This window comes from Lepidochelys kempii, chromosome 7, assembly GCF_965140285.1.
Source record: "Lepidochelys kempii isolate rLepKem1 chromosome 7, rLepKem1.hap1, whole genome shotgun sequence".
NCBI lineage: Eukaryota > Metazoa > Chordata > Testudines > Cheloniidae > Lepidochelys > Lepidochelys kempii.
Genome location: NC_136386.1, coordinates 86,128,184 through 86,153,212, shown reverse-complemented (window position 1 = coordinate 86,153,212; position 25,029 = coordinate 86,128,184). Strand labels below are relative to the sequence as shown.

General features: G+C 43.4%; 1 protein-coding gene across 3 annotated transcripts in view; it reads right to left on the bottom strand.

The window, feature by feature from the left end:
• IPMK (inositol polyphosphate multikinase) overlaps nucleotides 1-24,694 on the bottom strand; it is a 78,825-nt gene extending 54,131 nt beyond the window's left edge. Inside the window, exons 1-2 of one of the 3 annotated variants that reach the window (XM_073353675.2) lie at nucleotides 24,300-24,694; nucleotides 12,205-12,290 (exon numbers count right to left, since the gene is read on the bottom strand). In XM_073353675.2, coding sequence (XP_073209776.1) covers nucleotides 12,205-12,290; nucleotides 24,300-24,525 — 312 coding nt within the window. In that variant the 5' untranslated portion in view covers nucleotides 24,526-24,694. Of the gene's footprint in view, nucleotides 1-12,204; nucleotides 12,291-24,178; nucleotides 24,257-24,299 lie in introns of those variants that run through there. The other 2 variants (XM_073353677.2, XM_073353678.2) reach the window with 2 other exon arrangements.
• Between the last annotated feature and the right edge of the window lie 335 nt (nucleotides 24,695-25,029).

Genomic DNA, 25,029 nt, shown 5'->3' with positions numbered 1-25,029 from the left:
TCAAAATCTGTATTTTAGCCTGAGCTCCAGTGTTCTGTTGCCAAACTAAAACTCCCGACTTTACAAGATTAAACAAACCCTACTGTACTGTGCGAATAAATTAGTAGTGATCTGGATTGTAATTTGAGCATGTTTGTATAACTATATCATGGATATATGGGCACTGCACACTGTTGGGCCCACATTATTATTAATAATGTAAATAGTTTAATTAAAAACAGCTTGTATTGATCTGTTTTCCCCATTAGAGAACTATTTTATCTGCTATTTTTTCTCAATCATGCCATTTAAAGTTATCTAGCAAACTAATTGAAATATCGGTTTCTTCTGTTATGTTGTAGTGTATAGGATTTTCTTATTGAATTGTCAATACTGCTGTTTGGTCTGATGGTTCTAACTAAATACTGTATAGAATTGCCTGAACTAAGTGGAGAAAGTTAAATTGTTCACAGTGGCACATGCCATGTCATCAGCAAAATGTGATGGCACCAACAGCATGAGTGGACTGTTTTAAAATTTATTTACCATGTTTTCAAACAAATATTTTGTACTGTTTATGGAGAATAAAGGACCAGGGGCCAAATTTTCAAGAAGTGGCATCCATGCGCGTGTACCTCTCCACATACTTTTCAAGCACTAACACCACTGCACACACACAGTAGCATGCAGGTGTTGGGACGCATGTTTGAGCGTGCAAAATAAATAAATAAATAAAAATAATAAAAATTTAAAATGGGGGGAGGCCAAATTGAGGCTCATTTGAAACTGGCAAAATATGACAGGTTTCTGAGTAACAGCCGTGTTAGTCTGTATTCGCAAAAAGAAAAGGAGTACTTGTGGCACCTTAGAGACTAACCAATTTATTTGAGCATAAGCTTTCGTGAGCTACAGCTCACTTCATCGGATGCATCCGATCACTTTCCACGGTCTGCATCCGATGAAGTGAGCTGTCGCTCACGAAAGCTCATGCTCAAATAAATTGGTTAGTCTCTAAGGTGCCACAAGTACTCCTTTTCTTTTGGCAAAATATGGTCTCTCTGTAAACACAGCAATGAACATGAAGACTAGACAATTGAAATTCTACAAAGGGCTACATCTAACAAGCCAGACAAGAAAAGAAGGTCATGAGCGTTAAGAATCAAATAGCCCAAATTCAATTATAGCTTTCTTACTTAACCAATCACATTCATATCCCTTAAGAGCAACTCTGGTTATACACAGATCAAGAAGATGACCTGGACATATGACTGAATTCCACAAACAGGCTGAAACGACACACTCTTTCGACTATGGATGAGATTGTGTTTTCAAGATTTTCAAGTATTTTAGAAAACACTTTTTAACGTCAGTTGATAGCCTATCTAGAAAAGCTTTAAGTAGTAGCTTTACATACTGCCTCAGTGGATGACAGGTACAAAATACATTTCTTTTTCCACCTGCAGGTGCAAATGCTGCCTTCAGGTTTATCTGTGCAAAACCTCATAAGGCAGTGAGGTTGAAGAACTGGTGCAAGACACCCTCTTACTGAAAATATGCAAATGAAGTTGGCTCTCCCCCACCTCTTTAACTTTGCATTGTGCCCTGAAAGATCCTCAGTTTACTCAGATCTCTGCCAGAGATCTGCTAGTTTTCTAGCCACTGCTTTTGGGATAGAGTAAGAGAGAAGGGACTTTTAAACAGATATTGCTACCTTGAAATCTAGTCATTTAAGAAAAAGTAGTTTAAGGAAATGCATGCCCTTGTTTCCCCCTGGGACATTTTTAAGGTGTTGCAAGTTACATTTCTTTTTTGTTAAGTCTTTTTCTATCCCCTTGTACTGCATGAAAGACCCACACAAAAAGAAAAACAGAATATTCAGAAGAAGCAATGAAACTCTCAGCGTACAAATGCGAAGTAATCAATCTGAACACAGAATAAATATTCTAATTAAGTTTATAATCTTAGTTACTTTTAACTATTTAATTATAATAAACAAACAACTTAGTTAGAAATTTGTTTTAAATTGACAGGTCTTTTTAAGGTATGTTTAATACAGTGAGGTTCAATTTAATATACACCTTATGCAAGACAAGATCCCCCAGATAAAATCCTAAGGGATAAGAAAATTCTTTGAATTCTATTGTTTGAAACTGTTTCTTCTATATAATATTGCAGAGGGGCAAAAGTACATTAGTACAGTGATGGAGTGACAGAGCTCCTGTTCATTTCTTTTTTAGGGAAGCATAGTTATCTGAACTAAGACTGTAAAAATGATTAACCGGGTTTATTAAATACTGTAATTCAACCTGCAGCAAAAGATGCCTTGCCTCCCTGATCTACTTCATTTTCTATAACCAGCAAAAGAATAGTTTATGGAACACAGGCTGCCTTATCATGCTTTGCCCTACATAGGCTGAGCCTTGTTAGTTGTTACAGTTCTATTAGAAATCTTCCAACCCAGATACCTCCTTCAAATAGTGGGCTGACTTTTTGCAATTGATGGGGAGGGTGAACCATCAAATTCTTTTGAGCTGCCTCAAGTCACTGGAATCCTAATTATAATTGGAAGAAGCAAAGCAAAAAATCCTCTAGGACTGAAGCAAGCTGCTGCTTTACTATGGTGGAGGGGAAGGGGAAAGAGAGAGAGAGGGAAGATAACTTAGGACTGCAAGCAGGAGTGGCAGAAGCTCCCTAAAAGTGTGGGGGGCCCCCCACCAGCACCTGAACCATGCTTCAACGCCACCCCTTCCCCAGGCTCTGCCCCCATGCCACCCCTTCCCCCAAAGCCCCACCCCCACTCGCTCCTCTCCACTCCCTCCTTCCCACATCACTTGTCCTTACGGCCGGTAAAAAGTGATGGGGCCATGGCCGCCCTGGTCCAGTGCCCATGACCCCTATCCAATGTTGCCCATACACTCGAAGTCACAGTGGCTCCATAGAACAAATGGGAGCACAAGGAATTCAGGATCAGGCTTCAAGTGAAAAATGTATCTGTTGCACCTGTACTAATATACATACATTAAATGAGTGATATTTAATTTCAATACACTAAAAAAAAGAATGGCATATTAGGGTTGCCTAGGCAACAGTCAATTCTGCTTTCTTGCACAGCCAGCCTGTATGGTGAATGAAACAAGTGCCCTTTGGGCAGAGGTGAAAGTAAGCCGATACGCCCCGGTACAGCATACCGGTAAGAGCCAGTGCGCCATACTGGGACCGGCTTTCCCAGACGGCAATTTAAAGCCCTGGGGTAGTGGCAGTGGGGCTCCAGCAGGGATTTAAGGGGCACCAGAGCTCCAGCCGCTGCTACCACCCCGGGCCTTTAAATCCCTGCCTGAGCCCTGCTGCCCGAGCCCTGGGGTAGTGGCGGCGGCGCTCTGGGGGGAATTTAAAGGGCCAGGGTGGTAGCGGTGGCTGGAGCCCCAGGGCCCTTTAAATCCCCAACAAAGCTCGAGCCTTTAAAGGGCTCGGGATTTAAAGGGCTCGGGATTCTGGCAGCCGCTACCACAGCGGAGCCCCAGGCCCTTTAAAGCTCTGCCAGAGCCCAGAACCCCAGGGTAGCGGTAGCAGCTGGGAGCCCCCAGGGCTCCTCAGTGATTTAAAGGGCCCAGGGCTCCGCTGCGGTAGTGGCAGCTGCAGCCCTGGGCCCTTTAAATCACCCCCCAGCCCTGGTGCTCCCAGCCGCCTCTGCAGCTGGTAGCTCGGGGGTGATTTAAAGGGCCCTGGGCTCCCAGCCACCACTACCTCAGCTAGAGCCCCGGGCCCTTTAAATCAAGATTTTAAGGGCCCGGGGATTTAAGGCCCTGCCTCTTCCGGTTAAGGCCACGCCCCCTGCTCAGGACTCCGGCATACTGGTAAATCCTCTAACTTTTTTTCCCCAAAGTCAGGGGTGAAAGTAACACCAAGTTATGTCTTTAAGACTACGGTATAAGGTATATGCACAGAGGTACACAATTAAGGTTGCACGGTAAACCATAAATCTTTTTTCCTAGTGAACAAGTGCTTGACTCGGCAGCCTAACTAATGTTTTTAAATGGGATTTCATGTATGCACTGTCTTAGTTTATGAGTTTTAATTTTAAAGTAAAGAAAAATGTAAAAGCCAACTTCTGGTATGAGAAACAAATAGCTTCCTCACAGCCACATCATCAATCAACAGGGTTTGAACCCTAAACCTACAGTAATGACTGCTACTAATTGAGCTACAAGATTACATTAGCTGGCAGCAGGAGAAAGCAGTTTCCCCAGAAACAAAAGAAAAAAAAGATCACAAGTGGGAAAAACAGAAGAGCTGCCATATTAGAGTTACAATCACACACCCCCAAAAACACTAATCTCCCTCTTGTCTTGCAATTTCTCTGTAGTTTCCCACGGGCTCCAACTACACGTTTCCATTAGGCTGCAATGCGCAAGTGAGTTATCACAATCTGTTGCAGTTTAAGAAATTCTCAAAAACGGAAAAACCCACGAAGGACATGTTTTCTCTTCTCCCTGCTCATGGATTTGGAAGTCTGCTGAAATGAATTGCAACCAATGAACAGCAAGAGAATCCTCAGTCTTTTAACTAGGTAGAGCCATTAGAAATGAAGTGGTGGTACTACTTTCTGGATAGTTCTACACCCCTATTCAGTAAGATATGGGCCACTTCTTTATGCAGCCTCCAGAGTATGTGCCTGAAAATGAGGACAAGAGCCTGAGGGAAAATAATTTATTTGAAAGAGGAAGGGGTTCTCTGCAGTTTTCACAGCAGATCCTAGCCACATATTCATAGCACATGACAAAGTTAACACTACTATTTTAAAATTGGTACACACATTCTTTAAAGCTATCAATTTAAGCAATGTCTAGTAAGCCATTAACTAAAATTACTGATCGTTAATCTGTTAGTAAATTGCATTTTATAGGGGACAGTTTCAGTATTTGTCTTGCAGTCTCCTGTTACAGTTTATTTTTTCCCCTCCCTACTAACAGAGATAATCACTATTTGTCATTTCCCATCAGTGTAGATTGCCACATGTTCTTGTAGAGCAGGGGAAGGCAAACTACAATCCAAGGGCCAGATCTGGCCTGTCAGGGCTTTCAATCTGGCCTGTGGGATTGCCAGCCCCATGGGGCAGCGGGGCTAAGGCAAGCTCCCTGCCTCCCCTGGGGGAGGAGGTGGGCCAGGGGAGAAGAGGGCTCCATGCACTACCCTCACCTGCAGGCACCACCCCCTGCAGTTCCCATTAGCTGGGAACGGGGAACTGCATCCAATGGGAGCTCTGGGGGTCGCACCCACGGGCAAGGGCAGAGCACAGTGGAGCCGCCTGATCCACCCCACTCCCAGAAGCCACTGCCGGACATGCTGGCCACTTCTGGGAGCGGCGCAGGGCCAGGGCAGGTATGGAGCCTGCCTTAATGCTGCTGCCTCCCCCCCACAGCTACTCAAGGTAAGTGGTGCCGGGCAAGAGCCCAAACCCCTCCTGCACCCCACACGCCTGCCCTGAGCCCGCTGAGCCCCCTAAACCCCTGCCTTGAGCCCCCTGCCCTGAGCCCACTCCCACACTCTGCACCACGTCCTGCATCCCAACCCCCTGCCCTGAGCCCCATGCTGCACCCTGCACCACTCCTGCACCCCAACTCCTTACCCATAGCCCCTTCCTGCATATCGCACCCCCTTCCACACCTCACCCTCCCTCCTGCACCCCAACCCCCTGCCCCAGCCCTACATTCATGGTCCTGCATACCATTTCCCCACCCAGATGTGGCCCTCGGGCCAAAAAGTTTGCTCACCCCTGTGGTAGAGTAAAGCAAAATATGATTTACCCAATGAAATAATCTCATAAAAAACAAATAAGCAAGCCAGCCAAGTTTTACTTTGTTAACTAGAGGATTGTTGGATTGAAAAGGTCTCGCTCCCTGGCCAAATTTAGGTCTCCCAGGAAAACAATCAAAGAAAAAACTCAACCTAGTTATCCATATTTAGGCAGAAGTTGGAGAGTTGACTAAACAGGTTTTACATTTTCACTGATTCCTGAAAATTATCTTGGCTTTTTGGATTTATCATCTGCTTCTGAAGAGATTCAGCTGTGATTTCACCTTCTGGGTCATTATTGCTATTAAATTTGTTGTTTGGTGCAGGCTCCACTTTAATTGATTCAATATTGTCCCACTGAGCAAGTCTGCCTTGCTGTTTACTGTAAGACTCCTATTTTGTGATTACCTGTATCAGTGGCACTTGGCTCTCTGCTCAATGGAGATTAGCCATTAAGGGAGCTTCTGCTGTCCGACTGAAAGAGACAACAGTTGCCATATTATCTGTCATTTTCAGACAACTGCCAACAGAAATTAAGTCCTTCAATTTCAGGAGAGCCAGATGATTTCATTTGGAGGAATAGGGAGCACAAACACACCTGGTGGTATGTTAATGGACAAATTAAGATAAAGGTGGCATTCAAGTCATTGTATCTGAAAATCCCTCCCCTACTTCCTCCCACTCCATTGTCTGTTCTTGCTATATTCTTGCTCTCTCCCATAGTGACTCTGCCCACACAAACAAAAGAATTTATTCTATCTAGAACACTATCCATGCTCTATTTTTAGCTTGAGTAGTTGGAGACTAGTAACACATGCTTTTCCTTTTCAATTAGTGTTTCTTCCAAGGTTTCTCCCAAATAGCTTGCTCCCCCAAATCTTGGTCAATACCAGGATTTGTTAAGCAGATGAATCCTCTTCCTGGAGTTCTTAATTAAAACTGATTTCTGGCCACCACCCTAGTAGCAATGGAATTCCCTGAAAGAGCAACTCCATCCATGGTGGCATTACAAAGAAGTGATCTCCTTAGTTTAGTCCTCAAGCTTCTTTCACATGGGTTTATGAAAATAGACAGACAAACAAATCCTGCATGATGGAAGTTAATACTTTAAAGTTTTTCCTCAGATATCTGAAAGTTTCCATTCCCTGGATTTTCAAGGAAGAATTGAGGGTTTGGGTGGTGATGGCATCTCTCTATCAGGGTCTAGGAACTTGCCCAGCCGAGTTTATCCTTTATTTTATCATTCTTCAAAGACACCTGTATTCAGCCTCCTATTCTTGCTGGGGAATTACCACTTAGCCTGGATTATGTCCTTTGTAGCCATCCTGAAACTTCAGGGAAATATTTACATTTAGGTTTAGATGGCTCCTGCTGAGCCTCTTGTAACCGAAGAGTTGTGATTTTGTTTAACACAGTCTCATAACATCAATTATCAAGTTACATTAATAAGTAAATATTGTTTTCACTTGTTGTTTACTGCAGTCAATTTGGTATCAACACACACAATCCCAAAACAGAAAATATTCTGGTGACCTCACTCGTTTAGAAAAGTCTTTAACTTTCAAGTCCAAAACATAGAAAGAGTTAAGGACACAAAAATCTCAGCAACAAGTATTCAATAATATTTCTTACTAATCTACAGATTTGACTATGGACTTCTTAAAAACACACACACACACACCCCAGTTTCTGGATTATGCCATTTGAAAACACATAGACCAAACATTTCACTCCAAAAAACCTTTTTTTTTTTTTTTATAAAACCCATATTATCTTTGGTGATCACTACAAAGCATGTATAAGAAAATAATCGGTGTGGTATGAACATGGTTATTCTCAAGTCATTTGGCAAACTGGTTGTATTCATCTTATTCTGCTAGAAAAGACTGATTATGCCACATAAATACAATCATATAACATTAATGCCTGCTTTGTAGGCATGCACACTACAAATTATGTCTTGTACTAACAATTAAAGACTCTACATAAATCCCTGTACACCTGCAAAGTGAATCTAAAATCTAAGCAGTTCAAACATTTAATATCTTATTTTTATTTATAATGTATATAGAAGAAAATGAATATTTATTAAGATGCAAATTAAAAATTTTCCTACAAACCCTAAAAATATTTTATAGTACTACAGGAAACTGGCCAACAGACTGAAAATATGGTACTAAGTGTGACGTTACACCCCATATTCTTCATAGAAATATTGTTATATGAATATGGCATAACTAAGATACATGACCCATCTTGCATAAAATGTAAGGCATCATTGGTTATGATTTGCTGAATGTGATTATCTAATTTGTATACATGTATCATTTCTGTATCTGAAGTTCAAAATATTGATTATGTAACAATTACAACTGTGCATGTACTTGGGGGAATGCCCCCCAGACAGTAGGCAATCAGCCTGAATGGGCCATTTAAGAAGGACAATAGAACTTTGAAGATACTAGTCTCCCACCTTCCTGAGAAGCTTCCTGGGATGTTGCTTTGACACTGCAGCATCATGTGAGGAGTCAGCTGGTACGAAGTACCACCTTGGACACTGCTGGTATTTTTCCACTGGAAACAAAGGATTCCCGTCTTACGTAAATCCTATTTAAGGCTAGGAAGTGAGTCAATCAAGCTTCTTATTCTCCATTGCTTCCCCACCCAAGAAGGAAGACTGCTGAAAGAAACTGAACAAACAAAGGAACTAAGCTGGGGAAAAGCAAGGGCCAAGTCTAGACTGAGACAGGGGTCTAGCCTGTGAAGAGAAATAAACTCTAAGCTGCCTAAAACATTTAGGGTGAGAAATTACTATTTGTAATGTGAATGAGGAGTACTTGTGGCACCTTAGAGACTAACAAATTTATCTGGGCATAAGCTTTTGTGTTTCTTTAGTGAATTAAGCTTAGGTTGCGTATTTTGTTTTATTTGCTCAGTAATCTGCTTTGTTCCGTTTGCTATCCCTCAGAATCACTTAAAATTTACCTTTTGTAGTTAATAAAAAACTTATTTTTTGTTTATTTCAAAACCCAGTTTGTGCAATTCGTATCTTGGGGGCAGAAAGCTGTGCATATCTCCCTCCACATTCAGGAAGGGGGCAATTTTTACGAGCTTATGCTGTACAGATCTCTCTGTGCAGCGCAAGACAATATAAATTTGGGTTTACGCTCCAGAGTGCGTACGCACAGGAAAGCTGGGCATTCCCCTAGCTCAGTCCTCCCACAGAGAGCTAATTGCAGACTCTATGTGATTCTGCAGCTGGGTGTGTCGCTACCTCTGTGTGTGCTGGACAGGGGCTGGAGATCCTGACACAGCAGCACACAGTTGGGGGGACCCATGGTGGGACAGGTGGGCTCATGGGACCCCAACACAGCAGGTGGCGCCCTGGAAAGGGGGGAGCGGGGGGGGGTCCAACCTCTCACACTAGGAATAAATGGTTTATTTCAACATGGAAAAGGTTAATAGCAAGGTGTCCACTACAGGGTTTCTTGAACCTTCTCCTGAAAATTATGGTATTGGCCACTTTGAAAAACAGGATACTGGACTAGATGGACTACCAGTTTGATCCCATATGAAGATTTCCATGTTCTCTTGTCCAATTTGCTCCAACCTATGCATGTTAGGATTGGAGCAACTCGCTGAGGTAGAGAGAACAAGGTTAAGAGGAAGTCCTCCAGGGAAAACCCTAGAAACAGCAAAACCTTGGCAAGGAGACTTAAACATCAGCCTATGTTTGTTACAATTATCTCAGGTACCAATAAAGCAAATCCAAGAAGGCAATAAATTTAGACTGTATATAAATTTCATCATGGTCCATTCAGAACAGACTGGGAATTTCACCCAGTTAGAAGGGAAGTTTTGCTTGTTTCTTTTAAATTAATGGATCTGGTTTGTTAATAGAGTGGAGAATGCAATTATTCTCTCAACAATGAACCAAAACTGGAGGGATGGGCCATATATACTACATTTCTAAACATAGGATTTTGAGACATTATATAGAAAACTGGGGTGGAATAAGAAGCTGAAGTACACATAGTGGTTTTGCAATGAGAGAAAATAGGTGTGTGGTGGTGGTCGGTTTTTCTTTTTTTGTCTGTTTTTCAAGTGTTATACGTGGAATTGTTGCCCATGGAACAGGTGCATGATCCCAAAGCCCTACCTGGCCCGTGCATTTGGTTTGGCTTAACACTGAAATCCTTGCTGATCTTAAACACAAAAAAAGAGGCTTACAAGAAGTGGAAGATTGGACAAATGACCAGGGATGAGTATAAAAATATTGCTCGGGCATGTAGGAGTGAAATCAGGAAGGCTAAATCACACCTGGAGTTGCAGCTAGTGAGAGATGTTAAGAGTAACAAGAAGGGTTTCTTCAGGTATGTTGGCAACAAGAAGAAAGCCAAGGAAAGTGTGGGCCCCTTACTGAATGAGGGAGGCAATCTAGTGACAGAGGATGTGGAAAAAGCTAATGTACTCAATGCTTTTTTTGCCTCTGTCTTCACCAACAAGGTCAGCTCCCAGACTATGCACTGGGCAGCACAGCATGGGGAGGAGGTGGCCAGCCCTCTGTGAAGAAAGAAGTGGTTCGGGACTATTTAGAAAAGCTGGACGTGCACAAGTCCATGGGGCCGGATGCGTTGCATCTGAGAGTGCTAAAGGAATTGGCGGATGTGATTGCAGAGCCATTGGCCATTATCTTTGAAAACTCATGGCGATCCGGGGAAGTCCCGGAAGACTGGAAAAAGGCTAACGTAGTGCCAATCTTTAAAAAAGGGAAGGAGGATGATCCTGGGAACTACAGGCCAGTCAGCCTCACCTCAGTCCCCGAAAAAATCATGGAGCAGCTCCTCAAGGACCCAATTCTGAAGCACTTAGACAAGAGGAAAGTGATCAGGAACAGTCAACATGGATTCACCAAGGGAAAGTCATGCCTGACTAATCTAATTGCCTTCTATGATGAGATAACTGGTTCTGTGGATGAAGGGAAAGCATGTTGTTCCTTGACCTTAGCAAAGCTTTTGACACGGTCTCCCACAGTATTCTTGTCAGCAAGTTAAAGTATGGGCTAGATGGATGCACTACAAGGTAAGTAGAAAGTTGGCTAGATTGTCGGGCTCAACCGCTAGTGATCAATGGCTCCATGTCTAGTTGGCAGCTGGTATCTAGCGGAGTGCCCCAAGGGTCAGTCGTGGGGCCGGTTTTGTTCAATATCTTCATTAATGATCTGGAGGATGGTGTGGATTGCACCCTCAGCAAGTCTGCGGAGGACACTAAACTGGGAGGAGTGGTAGACACGCTGGAGGGTAGGGATAGGATACAGAGGGACCTAAACAAATTGGAGGATTGGGCCAAAAGAAATCTGATGAGGTTCAACAAGGACAAGTGCAGAGTCCTGCACTTAGGACGGAAGAATCCAATGCACCGCTACAGACTAGGGACCGAATGGCTAGGCAGCAGTTCTGCAGAGAAGGACCTATTGGTGACAGTGGATGAGAAGCTGGATATGAGTCAACAGGGTGCCCTTGTTGCCAAGAAGGCCAATGGCATTTTGGGATGTATAAGTAGGGGCATTGCCAGCAGATCAAGGGACGTGATTGTTCCCCTCTATTCGACATTGGTGAGGCCTCATCTGGAGTACTGTGTCCAGTTTTGGGCCCCATACTACAAGAAGGATGTGGAAAAATTGGAGAAAGTCCAGTGAAGGGCAACAAAAATGATTACGGGTCTGGAACACATGACTTATGAGGAGAGCCTGAGGGAACTGGGATTGTTTAGTCTACAGAAGAGAAGAATGAGGGGGGATTTGATAGCTGCTTTCAACTACCTGAAAGGTGGATCCAAAGAGGATGGATCTAGACTATTCTCAGTGATAGCAGACGACAGGACAAGGAGTAATGGTCTCAAGTTGCAGTGGGGGAGATTTAGGTTGGGTATTAGGAAAAACTTTTTCACTAGAAGGTTGGTGAAACACTGGAATGCGTTACCTAGGGAGGTGGTGGAATCCCCTTCCTTAGAAGTTTTTAAGGTCAGGCTTGACAAAGCCCTGGCTGGGATGATTTAGTTGGGGATTGGTCCTGCTCTGGGCAGGGGGTTGGACTAGATGACCTCCAGAGGTCCCTTCCAACTCTGATATTCCAGGATACTATTATTCTATGACTCAGACAGCAGAAACTCTACTAACAGCAAGATCCAGGCAACACACAAATGTCCTGACAACTCTGCTAATGCAACAAACATTCAAACCTGCAACACCGGGAAAGCAGGATTTGAATCCTAGTCTCTATATTATATATGGATGGTGCATTACTTACCACTTAAACCTTGACACTGCACTGTAACTTTTTCAGTCAGTGATGGGTAGGGAACATTAAGTGAATCAGACACAACATTCTCCCTTCAATAAGACAGGCCACTTCCTTACTGAACAACTCTTACCTTGTTGTAGAACTCTTGTTCTCTGGGACCTCGAGGCGGTGGCTGCAATTGTTTCAAGACTGTGCCATCTGGATGCTGCAGTATGCCTAGAAAAACAAACAGTTCGTTTATAGTTTAATTCTAAAGAATGCAACCATCCGGTCTTTTAAAGCTAGCAAATATGAAACAAGAGGTAGCCCAACTGCTCAGTGTAAGCTATTCCTACTGTTCTTTACAAATAAGAGAGGAACCTAGCAAACACAGCCCCAATCACCGAACTCTTAGCAGGGATTAGGGAAAAGGAGAGCAGAAGAGAAGAGTTCTTGTAGAAAGTGTGTTAAGTTATAATTATTTTTATATGAAAATAATTGAAATCTTAACTCTACACAAGTAGGGATGGAAGACCTTTCTGCCGCTTTCCTTCCACCACTCCCACAAGTGATTTTATAGTATAGTACTGTGCTGGAAAGAAAAAGAGGCAGAAAGGTCTGGTCAGAAGAAGGTGGTCCAGTGAGAAGAACCTTGAGAAAAAGGGTCTGGAAGACTAGGGCAAAGTTGAGGTTGTACTCCCTTGACTTCACTAGTGCTGATGTGCTGAGAGTAGTAATGCCTTATTTTTTTTCATTTCCCGTCTTATGAAGTTTTGTTAGGTATATTGTGTGCGTAGCAACTTTAACTGATACACTATGTAGTGTTCAGGCATTAATCATAAAAAATGATTCTTTTAGAAAGTGATTTTTTTTTTTTTAAAAACAGCATGCCAGGAGTACTGGTCCTTTTGTGGACAAAATATTTCTGAAACAAAATAGTTTTATTGTTCCTGTGACTTTTACAGGAACCTACTGATCCCATAGCTGTTCTGCACAGGAAAATCTGAAGACAATGTTTATTATGCATGTGGAATGCGACCAGATTGGGCCCTTTATGGCAGTACAAGAAGTATTTTCTCACTGTAATGAGAGTTTTAAGAACATGTTTGTTCCACTATCTATAAAGTTTTCACTAAAGGCATTCTAGCTTGTACAGTATATTTTACCATACCCTGATACTTGTAAGCATATCAGCTAAACCGTTTAAAAAAAAAAATTACAAACGAAAGCAGAAATTATATTTAATTATGGGACATTTTGATAACCATATAGGACTGTTATATATTTGCTAATCAAAAGAGTTTTCAAATTTGTAAAGGGATTTTTGTTTTATGACAAAACATCAACATTTTGTACTAATTATTGTTATCCAACTGGCAGCGACGCTAAAAGATATGAATCCTGCAATCAGCATAATGTTGAAAACAGACAGACAATCTGATGAGTTATAAACAAACCCCTTTGCAAGTTCTATTTTAATCCTCTCACCTTTACTAATCAAAAAGAAATCTAACTTCATTTTTTCCATTCTCTGAATAGGTCTTTAACAAGTTAACACTTCTCAAATTTCTGACCCCTATGATTTCTGAGCTAAATCCCAAACACTTACTTTGTCACTAACACAAGAAAACAAGAGCACACTTTAGATTTGTTTAAGCAATACATACTGATGCATCATGCCGGAATGAATCATTCATAAATATAATTGTTTATCCCAGCTCCATCTAAAACTTTATGGAAAAATTTAAGGCTTTTGAGAGGAAAATATTTGATTTATAATTTCTACCTACTTAGGGGTTTTTTTGGTTCTCTTTTGCCAAGGAACATTACAGGACTGTGACTTGACAAGTTAGTTAAAATACTGGTAAAAAAAAAACCTACATCAGCAGTGTAAGAATCTCTCTTGAATTTGGTGTTCCAAACAAATTCCACAGCCCGCTAAAGGACAACAGTACTCCACCCACAGGACAAGAAGTCGAGGACCTGGTGAATCATTACCATTTTATACTGGCCTCAGCCATTGGCACACTACCCCAGAAAACAGCTCCTTCCATCCCATTGCCCCACACAGATCTCCTTGGTTTTCTGACACCCTCTGTTGAATGGAGAGAGATGAGCAGAAACTTAAATGCAGAGGACAGAAAACAAAGACTGATTCAGACAGAGCAAAACAAAAATTCCTCAAAGCCTATCCTGAGGCTGTATTACAGGCCAAGAGAACCTTTCTATCAGCCTCCATTGAGGTTGCCAAATCCCACCCCAAGAAGCTATCCCAAGTGGTAAATCATTTAATTCTGTGGGCTGGTCTATACTAACATTCTAAGGCCTGGTCTACACTGGGGGGTGTATCGATCTAAGATACGCAATTTCAGCTATGAGAATAGCGTAGCTGAAGTCGACGTATCTTAGATCGACTTAGAATCACTTACTTCGCGTCCTCGCGGCATGGGATTGATGGCGGCCGCTCCCCCGTCGACTCCACTTCTGCCTCTCACCATGGTGGAGTTCCGGAGTGGACGGCAGAGCGATCGGGGATCGATTTATTGTGTCTACACTAGACGCGACACTAGATGCGATAAATCAATCCCCGATAGATCTATCACTACCAGCCGATCCGGCGGGTAACGTAAACATGGCCCAAGTTGATCTAAGTTACGCCAGTAACTGAAGTCGACGTAACTTAGGTTGACTTACAGCAGTGTCTACACCCCACTATGCTGACGGGAGATGCTCTCCCATCGACATAGCTTCCACCTCTCAGGAAGGTGGAGTACAGAAGTCGATGGGAGAGCACTCTGCCACTGACTTAGCAGGTCTTCACCAGACCTGCTAAATCGACACTGCTGCATTGATCGCAACTGTGCCAATTTAGCTGGTAGTGTAGCCATGGCCTGAGTGTCTACAACTGCATCAAAGCACTATCATCCTACTTTACTGAAAAGATCATGCACATTCAGGATGCCTTCTCAAACAACATGGTTGGGCGATGCAGGCATAGTGGATCCAAACAGGCAACTTGCATTCCCTGAGTTCAACGTATTCACTCATCAAGTAGTTCCAGACACCTTAAAGGAGACCCAACCCAAGATATAAATCCAACCCAGGTCCTTCTTAGCTTGTGAAAGAAAGAAATGAATAACAAGCGCTACTCCTGACCAAAACAGCCAGTGCCCCATTCAAAAAAGGAAAACTTCCCTTTTTCTTTCAAACAGTAAAGAAACCCACCCTAGATACTTCAATCTTAGCCAACAATCACCCACTGTCAAACCTGTCATTCCTGAGAAATCTAGCCAAAGGCCAACTACAAGCTCATCTAACTGAAGCCAACATTTTGGGCCCAGAATACCAAAAAGGCTGTTTAAAGCTCCAGGAAAGAGACTGGCCAACAACTTTGCACCTCTTCTTCCTTCATATGGCTTAAAAACATTAATATTAAAGTTTAGGTTGGCAATTCAATTGACTGCCTTAGGTGACGTGGAGTAGATGGCAGAGATAGCACCAGGATATGATCATTTGGAACACTAGTTCAAGTGTCCCATAGGCTGACGTCCGATTCCACACTCACAAATAGGATCATGGCTCAGCCTCCATGTATAGAGGAAGTAGACACATCTGCCACATGATATACATATGCAGTTCAAAGTGGACCATATTTTCCACGGGAGTGAAAAGCCACTGGGTTCCCCAGTTGGATCCTAGATGAGATGTTTGTTCGGAATGTTCGTGTCCTCCCACCTTGCTCGTCATTAATCTTGGACAGCAAAATGCTGAGTCTTCAAGCTCTTGCACTCCAAGCCAAAAAGGTTTTCTGGGATTGAATTGGAAATCTCAGTATGTTATTTAAGACTTCATGTATTGGAAGACCCTTGTTCCCTCAAACATGATGAGACTCCAGAAGGATTCTCATGTTGCGACTAATTTGGGCTGGGTTGGTGTGTACCAGTACAGGAAGCCATGGTTATGGAATTGATTACGCTGTGTCCATAGAGATCCACATGGTGATGTTGAGACAAGTGATGTGTGATTGCCATCAATCTGGACAGACGAGCAGTATTCTGTGGTAGAGCAGACAAGGGCTAGTGAAGAGGCCCAAAAAGCTTTTTGCATCCACTTCTCCAATCATTCCTGACAGTTTCTAGAGGAGATTTACATGCATCCTTTACTTTGTCATGTGCGTTTTTCAGGTACTGGTGGTATGTGATAATTCAGTCAAATGGCACTCCAAGATCATTCAGGGTGGTATCATGTCTTATCTGCTGGCCACAGAAGTCTACATGCAATTTCATCCTAGCCTCTCAACTGTTTAGATGAAACGCTGACATTACAGTCTTAATGGGGTTTGGTTTTAGCTGCCAATATAAGAAATATTCTTCCATGCTTTTAAGGTTCTTGGTTAGGACTTGTTCTACAGTAGGTAAATCCTGTGCCTGTGTAGTCAGAGCAAAGACAGATTTCCATGATGTTGTTTGGGGAAGGTCGGTGGTATACATATTAAACGAGATCGGTGCTAGCACTGAACCCTGTGATAGGCAATTGTTGAGAGTGCATACTCTGTTGACCTAGTCATCAAAGGAAAGTGCAAAGCCTGCGATTGGTCAAAACTTCTTGGAAAAATTTTATCATGCGATAATTTTGCTGGCTTTCAGAAGACTGTTCACCCGTATGGTGGCACAGGCAGCAGATCAGTCTAAGAAAGCTGCCCCAATCTTTGAGTTTTCGCTGGACTCTCACCTCAGTGTGTGTTTGTTAAGACTCATGATTGGTCAGTTCAGCTGTGGCCTGGTCAGAAACCTACTTGTTCATTAGATAACATTGCTTCTACAAGCAGCATTCACTCCTTTGGCACAATTAAACTCTTGAACAACAAGAGTAAATCTCATCACCGCAAGAGACAACCTTCTCAAGGGGTGGACCAAGACTGTGGCATGAATTCCCCCAGGAACTAAGAAGTACCACAAACCTTACCACTTTCCATTCTAAGGTCAAGGTGCATTTCTTTGACCTCGCTTCTCTAACATGAGCATAGCAAGAAGTATATTTAACAAAACAGCTAGCAAAACATAACATCCACTCACTTCTCCCTTTGAGGAGAGGATGAGAGAAAGAACACCACACTCAGATATAATCGTGAACACCCTGGTATAAAAACCTATATGGATTAGAATAGCATATAACAACAAGAACAAAACTACTCTCCTTTTTATAGGGTGACTGATATTATGTTATTTTTCAAAGCTATTCAATTCCTGGTAAGAGTTAAGCCAGACAAAAATAATTCTATATTCATTTAGTGAAGAGTATGTTCAGGTTTCAGCAAGTTATGAACACACAAATGGAGAATCGGGGTTATGCCTGAAAAAGTTTCCATGCTATTTAACTCTACTATAACAAGAGCCAACAAATGCCCATAACAACAAAAATGAATAGGCAATGTAAGTTTTAAAAGGCTTAGTCATTTTTTCCTGCATATGCGTTATTTTGCTAAAATCAGCCTTCTGGCTTAGCTGATAGCAATGTTGCAAAGTAACAGTGTAAGAAATTAACTGAATCTCTCAGCTCAGTCATCTTACATTTACTTAAATTAATTGTTTTGGCACATAGTCAAAATATATGGTTGGGCAGAAGACGGAAAAAGAAGGGAGAGACTCAGAGTGACTGCAGCTCACCAAGAGCTAGTACTGCCTGCATTAAACTGTCCTCATCACAAGGACAGGGCAGGACAATATTGTGCCTTTAAGGAGATTTCTACCCCTCCACTACTAAATTTTTGTTAATAGAGAACAGAAACTGAAGAGTGTCATTCTGATCAAAAAGAAAAATTCCACTTTGTGATGACAAGCTTCTTTCTATGATTTATTCATTCCTAACTTTTCAGATAAATTCTTCTATACAAAACAGAAGAAAGCATAGAGTGACAGTTATCAGAAGTACTAATATGCTGTTGGTTTAAAAAAAAAAAAGTACCTAGAATAAGTTCTGACTCTGAAGTTTAGCCCTTCAAAGTTTATGAAACATGGTAAACCAGGGGTGGGCAAATTACGGCGCGCGGGCTGGATCCGGCCTGTGAGGGCTTTAGATCTGGCCTGCGGGATTGCCCCCATGGTGCCGCAGGCCCCGTGCCGTTCTCAGAAGCAGCCAGCACCACGTCCCTGGAGCCTCGGGGGAAGGGGCAGCTCCGTACATTGTCCTTGCCTCCAGGCACCGCCCCCCGCAGCTCCCATTGGCCAGGAACGGGGAACCGTGGCCAATGGGAGCTTCAGGGAGGTACCTGGAGGTGTGGCAAGGGCAGCGCACAGAGCCCTGTGCCGGTCCCCCCATCAGGGGCCGCGCAGGGACATGGTTCTGGCCACTTCTCAGAGTGGAGCAGCATGGGGCCAGGACAGGCAGGCATGGAGCCTGCCCTGGCCCTAGTGCATGCTACTGCCACCCCGGAGCCACTTTAGGTAAGCGGCACTGGGCCAGAGCCCAAACCCCTCCTGCACCCCGCCCCCCCCAACTCCGTCATAAGCCCTCTGCCTGCACCTCGCACCCCTCCTGCATCCCAACTCCCTGCCCTGAGCCCCCATCGCACCCCAACCCCCTGCCCTGAGCCCCCTCCTGCACTCCACACCCCTCCTGCACCCCAACCCCCTTCCATGAGCCCCTCATACATCCTGCCCCCTCCTCTGCCCCAATCCCTTGCCCCGAGCCTGTTCCTGCACACCACACCCCCTCCCGCACCCCAACCCCTTGCCACGCATACAATTTCCCCACCCAGATGTAGCCCTCAGCCCAAAAAGTTTGCCCACCCCTGTGGTAAACAAACAAAAAAAGCTGGGTGGCCCCTGACATCTCAGTGGATGGTAGAATTCTTATTGCTACTAAAAATGGTGACTTTCTGGGAATAATTACATTTGTTTGGGTTTCTTTGGTAAGTCTTGGAAATGGTTGCTTCTTCTATGGCTTTTTTTTTTTTTAAAAATAAGCCTGGTTTTATATTTTTCTGTAATTTCTATTTACACACGCAACTATATAGGGAATGGAGTTACTTATGTGGCCTATGCAACGTAGCAGGTGCTATAAATGAGGTAAAGAAGTCTTGGCAGTCGCTTAACAACAGTTTAAAATGTGTGCTAAGAGCTGAATATAGTTTTCTAGAGTCCTTAATTTTTGTCCTTTATTTAGATATTGGCATATGAATTATGTGCCCCTCTCTCTAAAGGCACAGCTACAAGGACATTCAGTCAAAAATTAGTTCACAGTCTATAAGTTGGCTGCATCATTAGTAACAGGCTTTTTTTAAGCGGTATAAATTTAAGACTGAAATCAAGCTGTTTGCTAAGACTGGGTTTTGAACACATTCCACAATTATGAACTGCCAGACACAAAGTGAATACGGGCCTCATAACTCACTAGGATCAACATAACACATCTTTGAAGAACAGCCCTTTTCTACATATATTTGTGTGTAGACATGGTGGAAAGCACACCCTCAGGTGAACATGGTACTCTACTGACAAATGTTTGAATTACTAACAATCTCAATGTTAAAGGCCACATACAGAACTTCAGTTAACCTAGAGCTTACATTCTGCCACTGCATCATCAAGATTAGACAACATACAAAGCCAAGCAAATACTTCTCAAAATAAAACCCACGTAATACTGAATTAACAAAATGAAATGTGATGAATATTGAACTTTGAGGACAAACTGTTATACAAGTGTTTGGCTGGTTTGTTTTGGGGTTTTGTTTGTTTGTTCTTTTAAACAGCTACCTACCTCTGATATGTGACACTGGATTATGAAAAGTTTATTACTTGAAGAGTTTAGTACAATCATTCTTAAAAATACAGAACACTTCAAGAGTTAAAATCTACTAACAAATGGCAAGGGGAGGTCTAGTTAGTTTCCAGACCTAGCACTTTTCACAAGGACAAGATTCTTTCTCCTTCCCACCCACCTAAAACAAAACCACCACCACCACTTGAGAATCATATTAATGTAGTTTGGGAGTATGTGGGTGGGACGTTCTGTACCTTGGGGGAACACCCAGCACCCCCATGTTCATCCTTATAATATGATTGGGGGGGGTATCTAATGCAAAGTTTGTCATGTCTTCAAAAGGCTCACGATGTACTAAGCACTGTTATGGTAATGTTACAGGTTGTAATTTTATGTGTACAGTTACGAGGCTTGAAAATGTGTCCTCAAAGCTTAAAGCAAGCCCAGGCAAAAACTCGCCAGAAGCAGAAGGGCAGTTCACACCTCATCAGGACATGTATGGGACAAACCCAGCTCAATGTCACAGGAACAAAGGACACTGGCCTAGGCAACAACAAAGGATCTGTTAGACTCTCGAGTGAGTCACCCCCCTTCCTTTGGTCCGTTTGGGACTGTGATGAGGTAACGCTCACCTGACTCTAAAGGGGGGAGCGGGGGGGCAAAGACAAGAGGGAAGAAAGAACATGATAAAAGGGAGAGACTTTTGCTCTTCCACTCTCTTCCACCTACATCTACAGACACCACACCAAGCAACTGAAGCACTGATCAAAGGGGAGAGCCTGGCTGAAGAGCAACCAGCCAGCGGTGAGAAGCATCTAAGTTTGTAAGGGCACTGAAAGTGTTAAGAGCAGCTTAGAGTGCTTTTTGCTTTTATTTCATTTGATCCAATCTGACTTGTTATGCTTTGACTTATAATCACTTAAAATTTATCTTTGTCGTTAATAAATATGTTTATTCTACCTGAAGCAGTGTGTTTGGTTTGAAGCGTGTCCCAGACTCCGCTTGGGATAACAAGCCTGGTACATATCAATTTCTTTGTTAAACTGGCGAACCCATATAAGCTTTCAGTGTCCAGCAGACATAACTGGACATTGCAAGACAGAGGTTCCTAGGGTTGTGTTTGGGACCTGAAATATTGGGTAGTGTCATTCGGTTGCACAATCCAAGGAGCAGCTTACATTCCTGTGTGTGAATTGCCCAGGAATGGGGGTACTCACAGCAGAGCACGGTAAGGTCGGCTCCCAGAGTCAAGGATTAGCATGACCTAGCAGATCACCGGTCCAGATAACACCGGAGGGGAACATCACAGTGGGTTTGGTTTAATTTAGTTTCATGCGCAATAAAGATCTACATCTCAATGCATTTATAAACAATTAGTAAAGAAGGTTGGCAGTCAAAAAGCTGACTTCCACCAATAGAAAACACAATGGAACTTTCTCACTGTGTGTGCACCTTTACGCATGCTCGGATGACCAAAACAAGAAAGTTACTTTATTCGGTTATTGCACAAATATTCTCACATTACATCCAATACGTACCCTTGATGGCATTATAAATAAACCAATTTTTCACATAAATAGTCTGAACATTTATTTTAGAAGACACCCCCTTTTGTTTATTTCTTCAGTAGAAAAACAAAGACATGATCCTTTGAAAGAAAAGGAGTAGTTGTGGCACCTTAGAGACTAACAAATTTATTAGAGCATAAGCTTCTGTGAGCTACAGCTCACTTCATCGGTTGCATCGGTTTCTTTTTACAGATACAGACTAACACGGCTGCTCCTCTGAAACATGATCCTTTGAAAGAATCTCAAAATACTTTACAAAGATGGACCAGGAACATAGCCCACTATCACTTCTGAAAATAGGGTGACAGATTCTTTTCCCACTTTGAAACTTGTCATCAGATTAGTCCCATCAATCTGTCATGAATAAGGGAGACCAACAGATGTCTACAAACATTCTTCAAACTACAATCTCCCTGGACTCCAACAAAGAGCTTGAGGACTACATTTTCATCCTGACTGATAGATCACTAATATGTTCCCTCTGATATCAACTAATCACTCATCCCCTTAAACTCAAACAGAAATGCCAAATATTTTTATTGCCCGATGCTACTGAAAACAATCATCATACGTGCTGGATCGTGGAACATACCTTTTCTTACCATACAAAACATTTTTAGCAGGGACAATTTCACATAGACTCACAAGGTCAATGTAATGCTCACTGCATTCATGGAAAAGAAAGACTTATGCTGAGAGGCAGCAAAATTAATATACAAATTAAATTTTATATTTACAGTCATAATGCCATTATAGTTGTTCATAACTTTGTGCTCACTACCAGATATGACTTGTCAACCACTCCCATCTATCATACAGCAAGTGTTCAAAAAAAAAAAAAAAAAAAGACCACGCCCCCAATTTTCCCTTTAAACACACACATACACACACGTCAGAAAACAGTTAGAAAATATTCTCTGTGTTCTTTACAAGGATGAACATTATTAATACTTGGCACTAATAAAAGCTAGGCTTCTCAATACTTTTGTGGACTTGGGCCTAAGTCTCTTTTTGGGGAAGCATTTCCTCTGAAAGAGGAAGGACAGATATTCAGAGGACAAGAAGAAGTTATGAGTATTTTAAACTGGAGTAGAACCATACCACATAATGTTGCAGTTTCTTATGTAATGTTATTTAGAAAGACCGTGGTTAAGATATTAGACATGGACTATCTGTATTAGTGTATCTGATGTGTAAGGTTTGTGGTCCAGATGTACGTTTATCTATCAAACATAAATTTGTGGGCTGCTTCTATATGTAGATATGAGAGGAGGAAAAAAAATTTAATAGTTATCCAATTTCTCTCTAGTAGCTACTGTTTTTATATGCTTGCATACTTTGGGGGAGGGACCCTGCAGAAAACACACCAACAAACTTAACCTTGCTATGATGGACAAGGTATTTAACTGTATTACAGAGAGGCTCATTGCAGAGAAACAGATTTTATTTAAATGAAACCTACTTTTAAGTGGACAGACAAAACATCTTCAGTTGGACTAGTAATTTCTCTGAATAGATTGGTTTCAGAGTCACAGCCGTGTTAGTCTGTATTCTCAAAAAGAAAAAGAGTACAATCCGATGAAATGAGCTGTAGCTCATGAAAGCTTATGCTCAGATAAATTGGTTAGTCTCTAAGGTGCCACAAGTACTCCTTTTTCTGAATAGATTAATATCTAGTTTATGAGACAATTGACTGCATATATTTTTTTTGGTTCAACTAATATATTTTCCTAACCAGCAACCTAAAACTTCAATGCTGTAGTACTACACGTACTGTGGGAGGAAAGTATTCACCAAAAGTATCTCAGAAGCCAGAAGGACAATTAAAAAGAAGCTATCAGAATATTAGGGATCCATTAAGATGTACATCCATTCAAAAAAAAATGGGCATTTCCTCTCAGTTAACAGCTAAAAAAAAATTAATATCTGGAAGGCTCTGCAGTCACTTGTATTTCCATTTAGATAATCATGTATGACTTACATTTCCCACAGACCCTTTTGTACCTACTGAGCTGGGTCTATTAATATTACCTCAGAGACAAGTTGTATTGCCTAACCCAGAAATATTCCCAACATATCACCAAAAGGGTGATTTGTTTAAAGACGCTTGTTTAAAGTAGCGTGATGAATGTGATTAAAACCTTTGTTGTTGAGATTTGACTGTTCCCTCTTTTACTCAGAGTACGGGTACTCCTGCCCCCCCAAGATTTTTCCAAACGACAAAGACACTTTTTGCATGGTAACTAAACCTCTCTTTAGTCATTCACCATCATTATATTCAGCTACACCTCACTCTGATGTTTTCCTTATAACTCTTATTCAGTCATCCCAGTGAAACCTGTATTGGGAAAAAATCTCCAACACTCAAGCCCTTCATTCTAGAGAATCCCAATGCAATGGGGCTCCTGTAATTTTGTACAACCTCTAGTTAAGAACAATCTCTCCTGAGAAACTGACATGTGTTGGTCCCTTGGGTGGTAATGCAGGTTTTACCCCTTTCACACAACTTCTTCCTTAGTAGGAATCCCTATATAGGACTAGAAAATAGATCCATACCCCAAATAGGGTTCACACACCCCAACAGGCAAAAGGGGAGCACAGAGACACCACACAGGGGAGGCTCAGCTCATAGCAAAGCAAAGAACAGCAGATCCACTCCCGCACCCCCAAAGGAAATTAAAAGGAGAATTAAACGTAATGGGGCGCGGGAGGGATGGGCACGACCCAGTCGAAACACGGGACCCAAGTTCAAATCACACCGGGGCCGGCGTAGAAGAGAAGACAAGACCCCACCTTCCAAGTGAGAAGAAGGAAGCCAGCCAGAGCCCGGTGTGTTCCCCTCACCCCAGGCTCAGCCTCCCGACTAGGTAGGGGCGGGCTCCACGCCCTGCTCGCTGCCCTCGGCCGCACTCACCCCCTTTATCCTTGCCGTACATGTGCCCGGCCACTTGGTGGGAGAGCGGGACGCAGCCGTTCAGCAACCCCCGCCTGCCCCCGCCTACCGCGACTGAGGCGCTGGACGGTTCGCGCGCGGAGCCCCGCAGCGGCTCGGCCTCCTCCCCGTCCCCAGCGCGGCGCTGCCCGCTCTCCGGGCGCCCCGTAGGCTGAGGCGGCGCTCGGCGCGGGGGCTCGGTTGCCATGTCCCGGGGGGAGAGCGCGGGCTCCGGGTCTGCGCCCTGCGGGCTTCACCAGCTGCCGGCTGCCCAGGGAGGAGTGGGGCGGGCCCGCGACCCCATCGCCCCGCGCACCGCTCGGGAGCCGAGCTCCCTCCCTCCGCGCTCGGAGAGCGACTGGCGGCGGCAGCACCGCGATACTTCCCCGCTCCGGCCGGGCTCCTCCTCCGCCAGCGCCCCCGCTCGGCGCTGGCCCGGCCCCCTGCGTGCAGGAACTGGCCGGGGCCCGTGGCGGCGAGCGTTAAGCCAAAGTCCGGGGCAGGGCGTGGTGGCCGGAGCCCGCCGTCGCTTCGCGTTGCCTGTCCCGAGGCCGCAGGGGCCCCACGCCTTGAACCGTACGGACGAAACGCAGCCTGCTGCAGCCCTTCGCCAAGGGGGCCATTTTCTGCCGGCTCCCTTGCGGCTCGTAGGCTGGCCCTGGCTCTGCAGTGCAGTTGCTCGCTCCGAGGCAGGTGTTACCCAGCACCCACC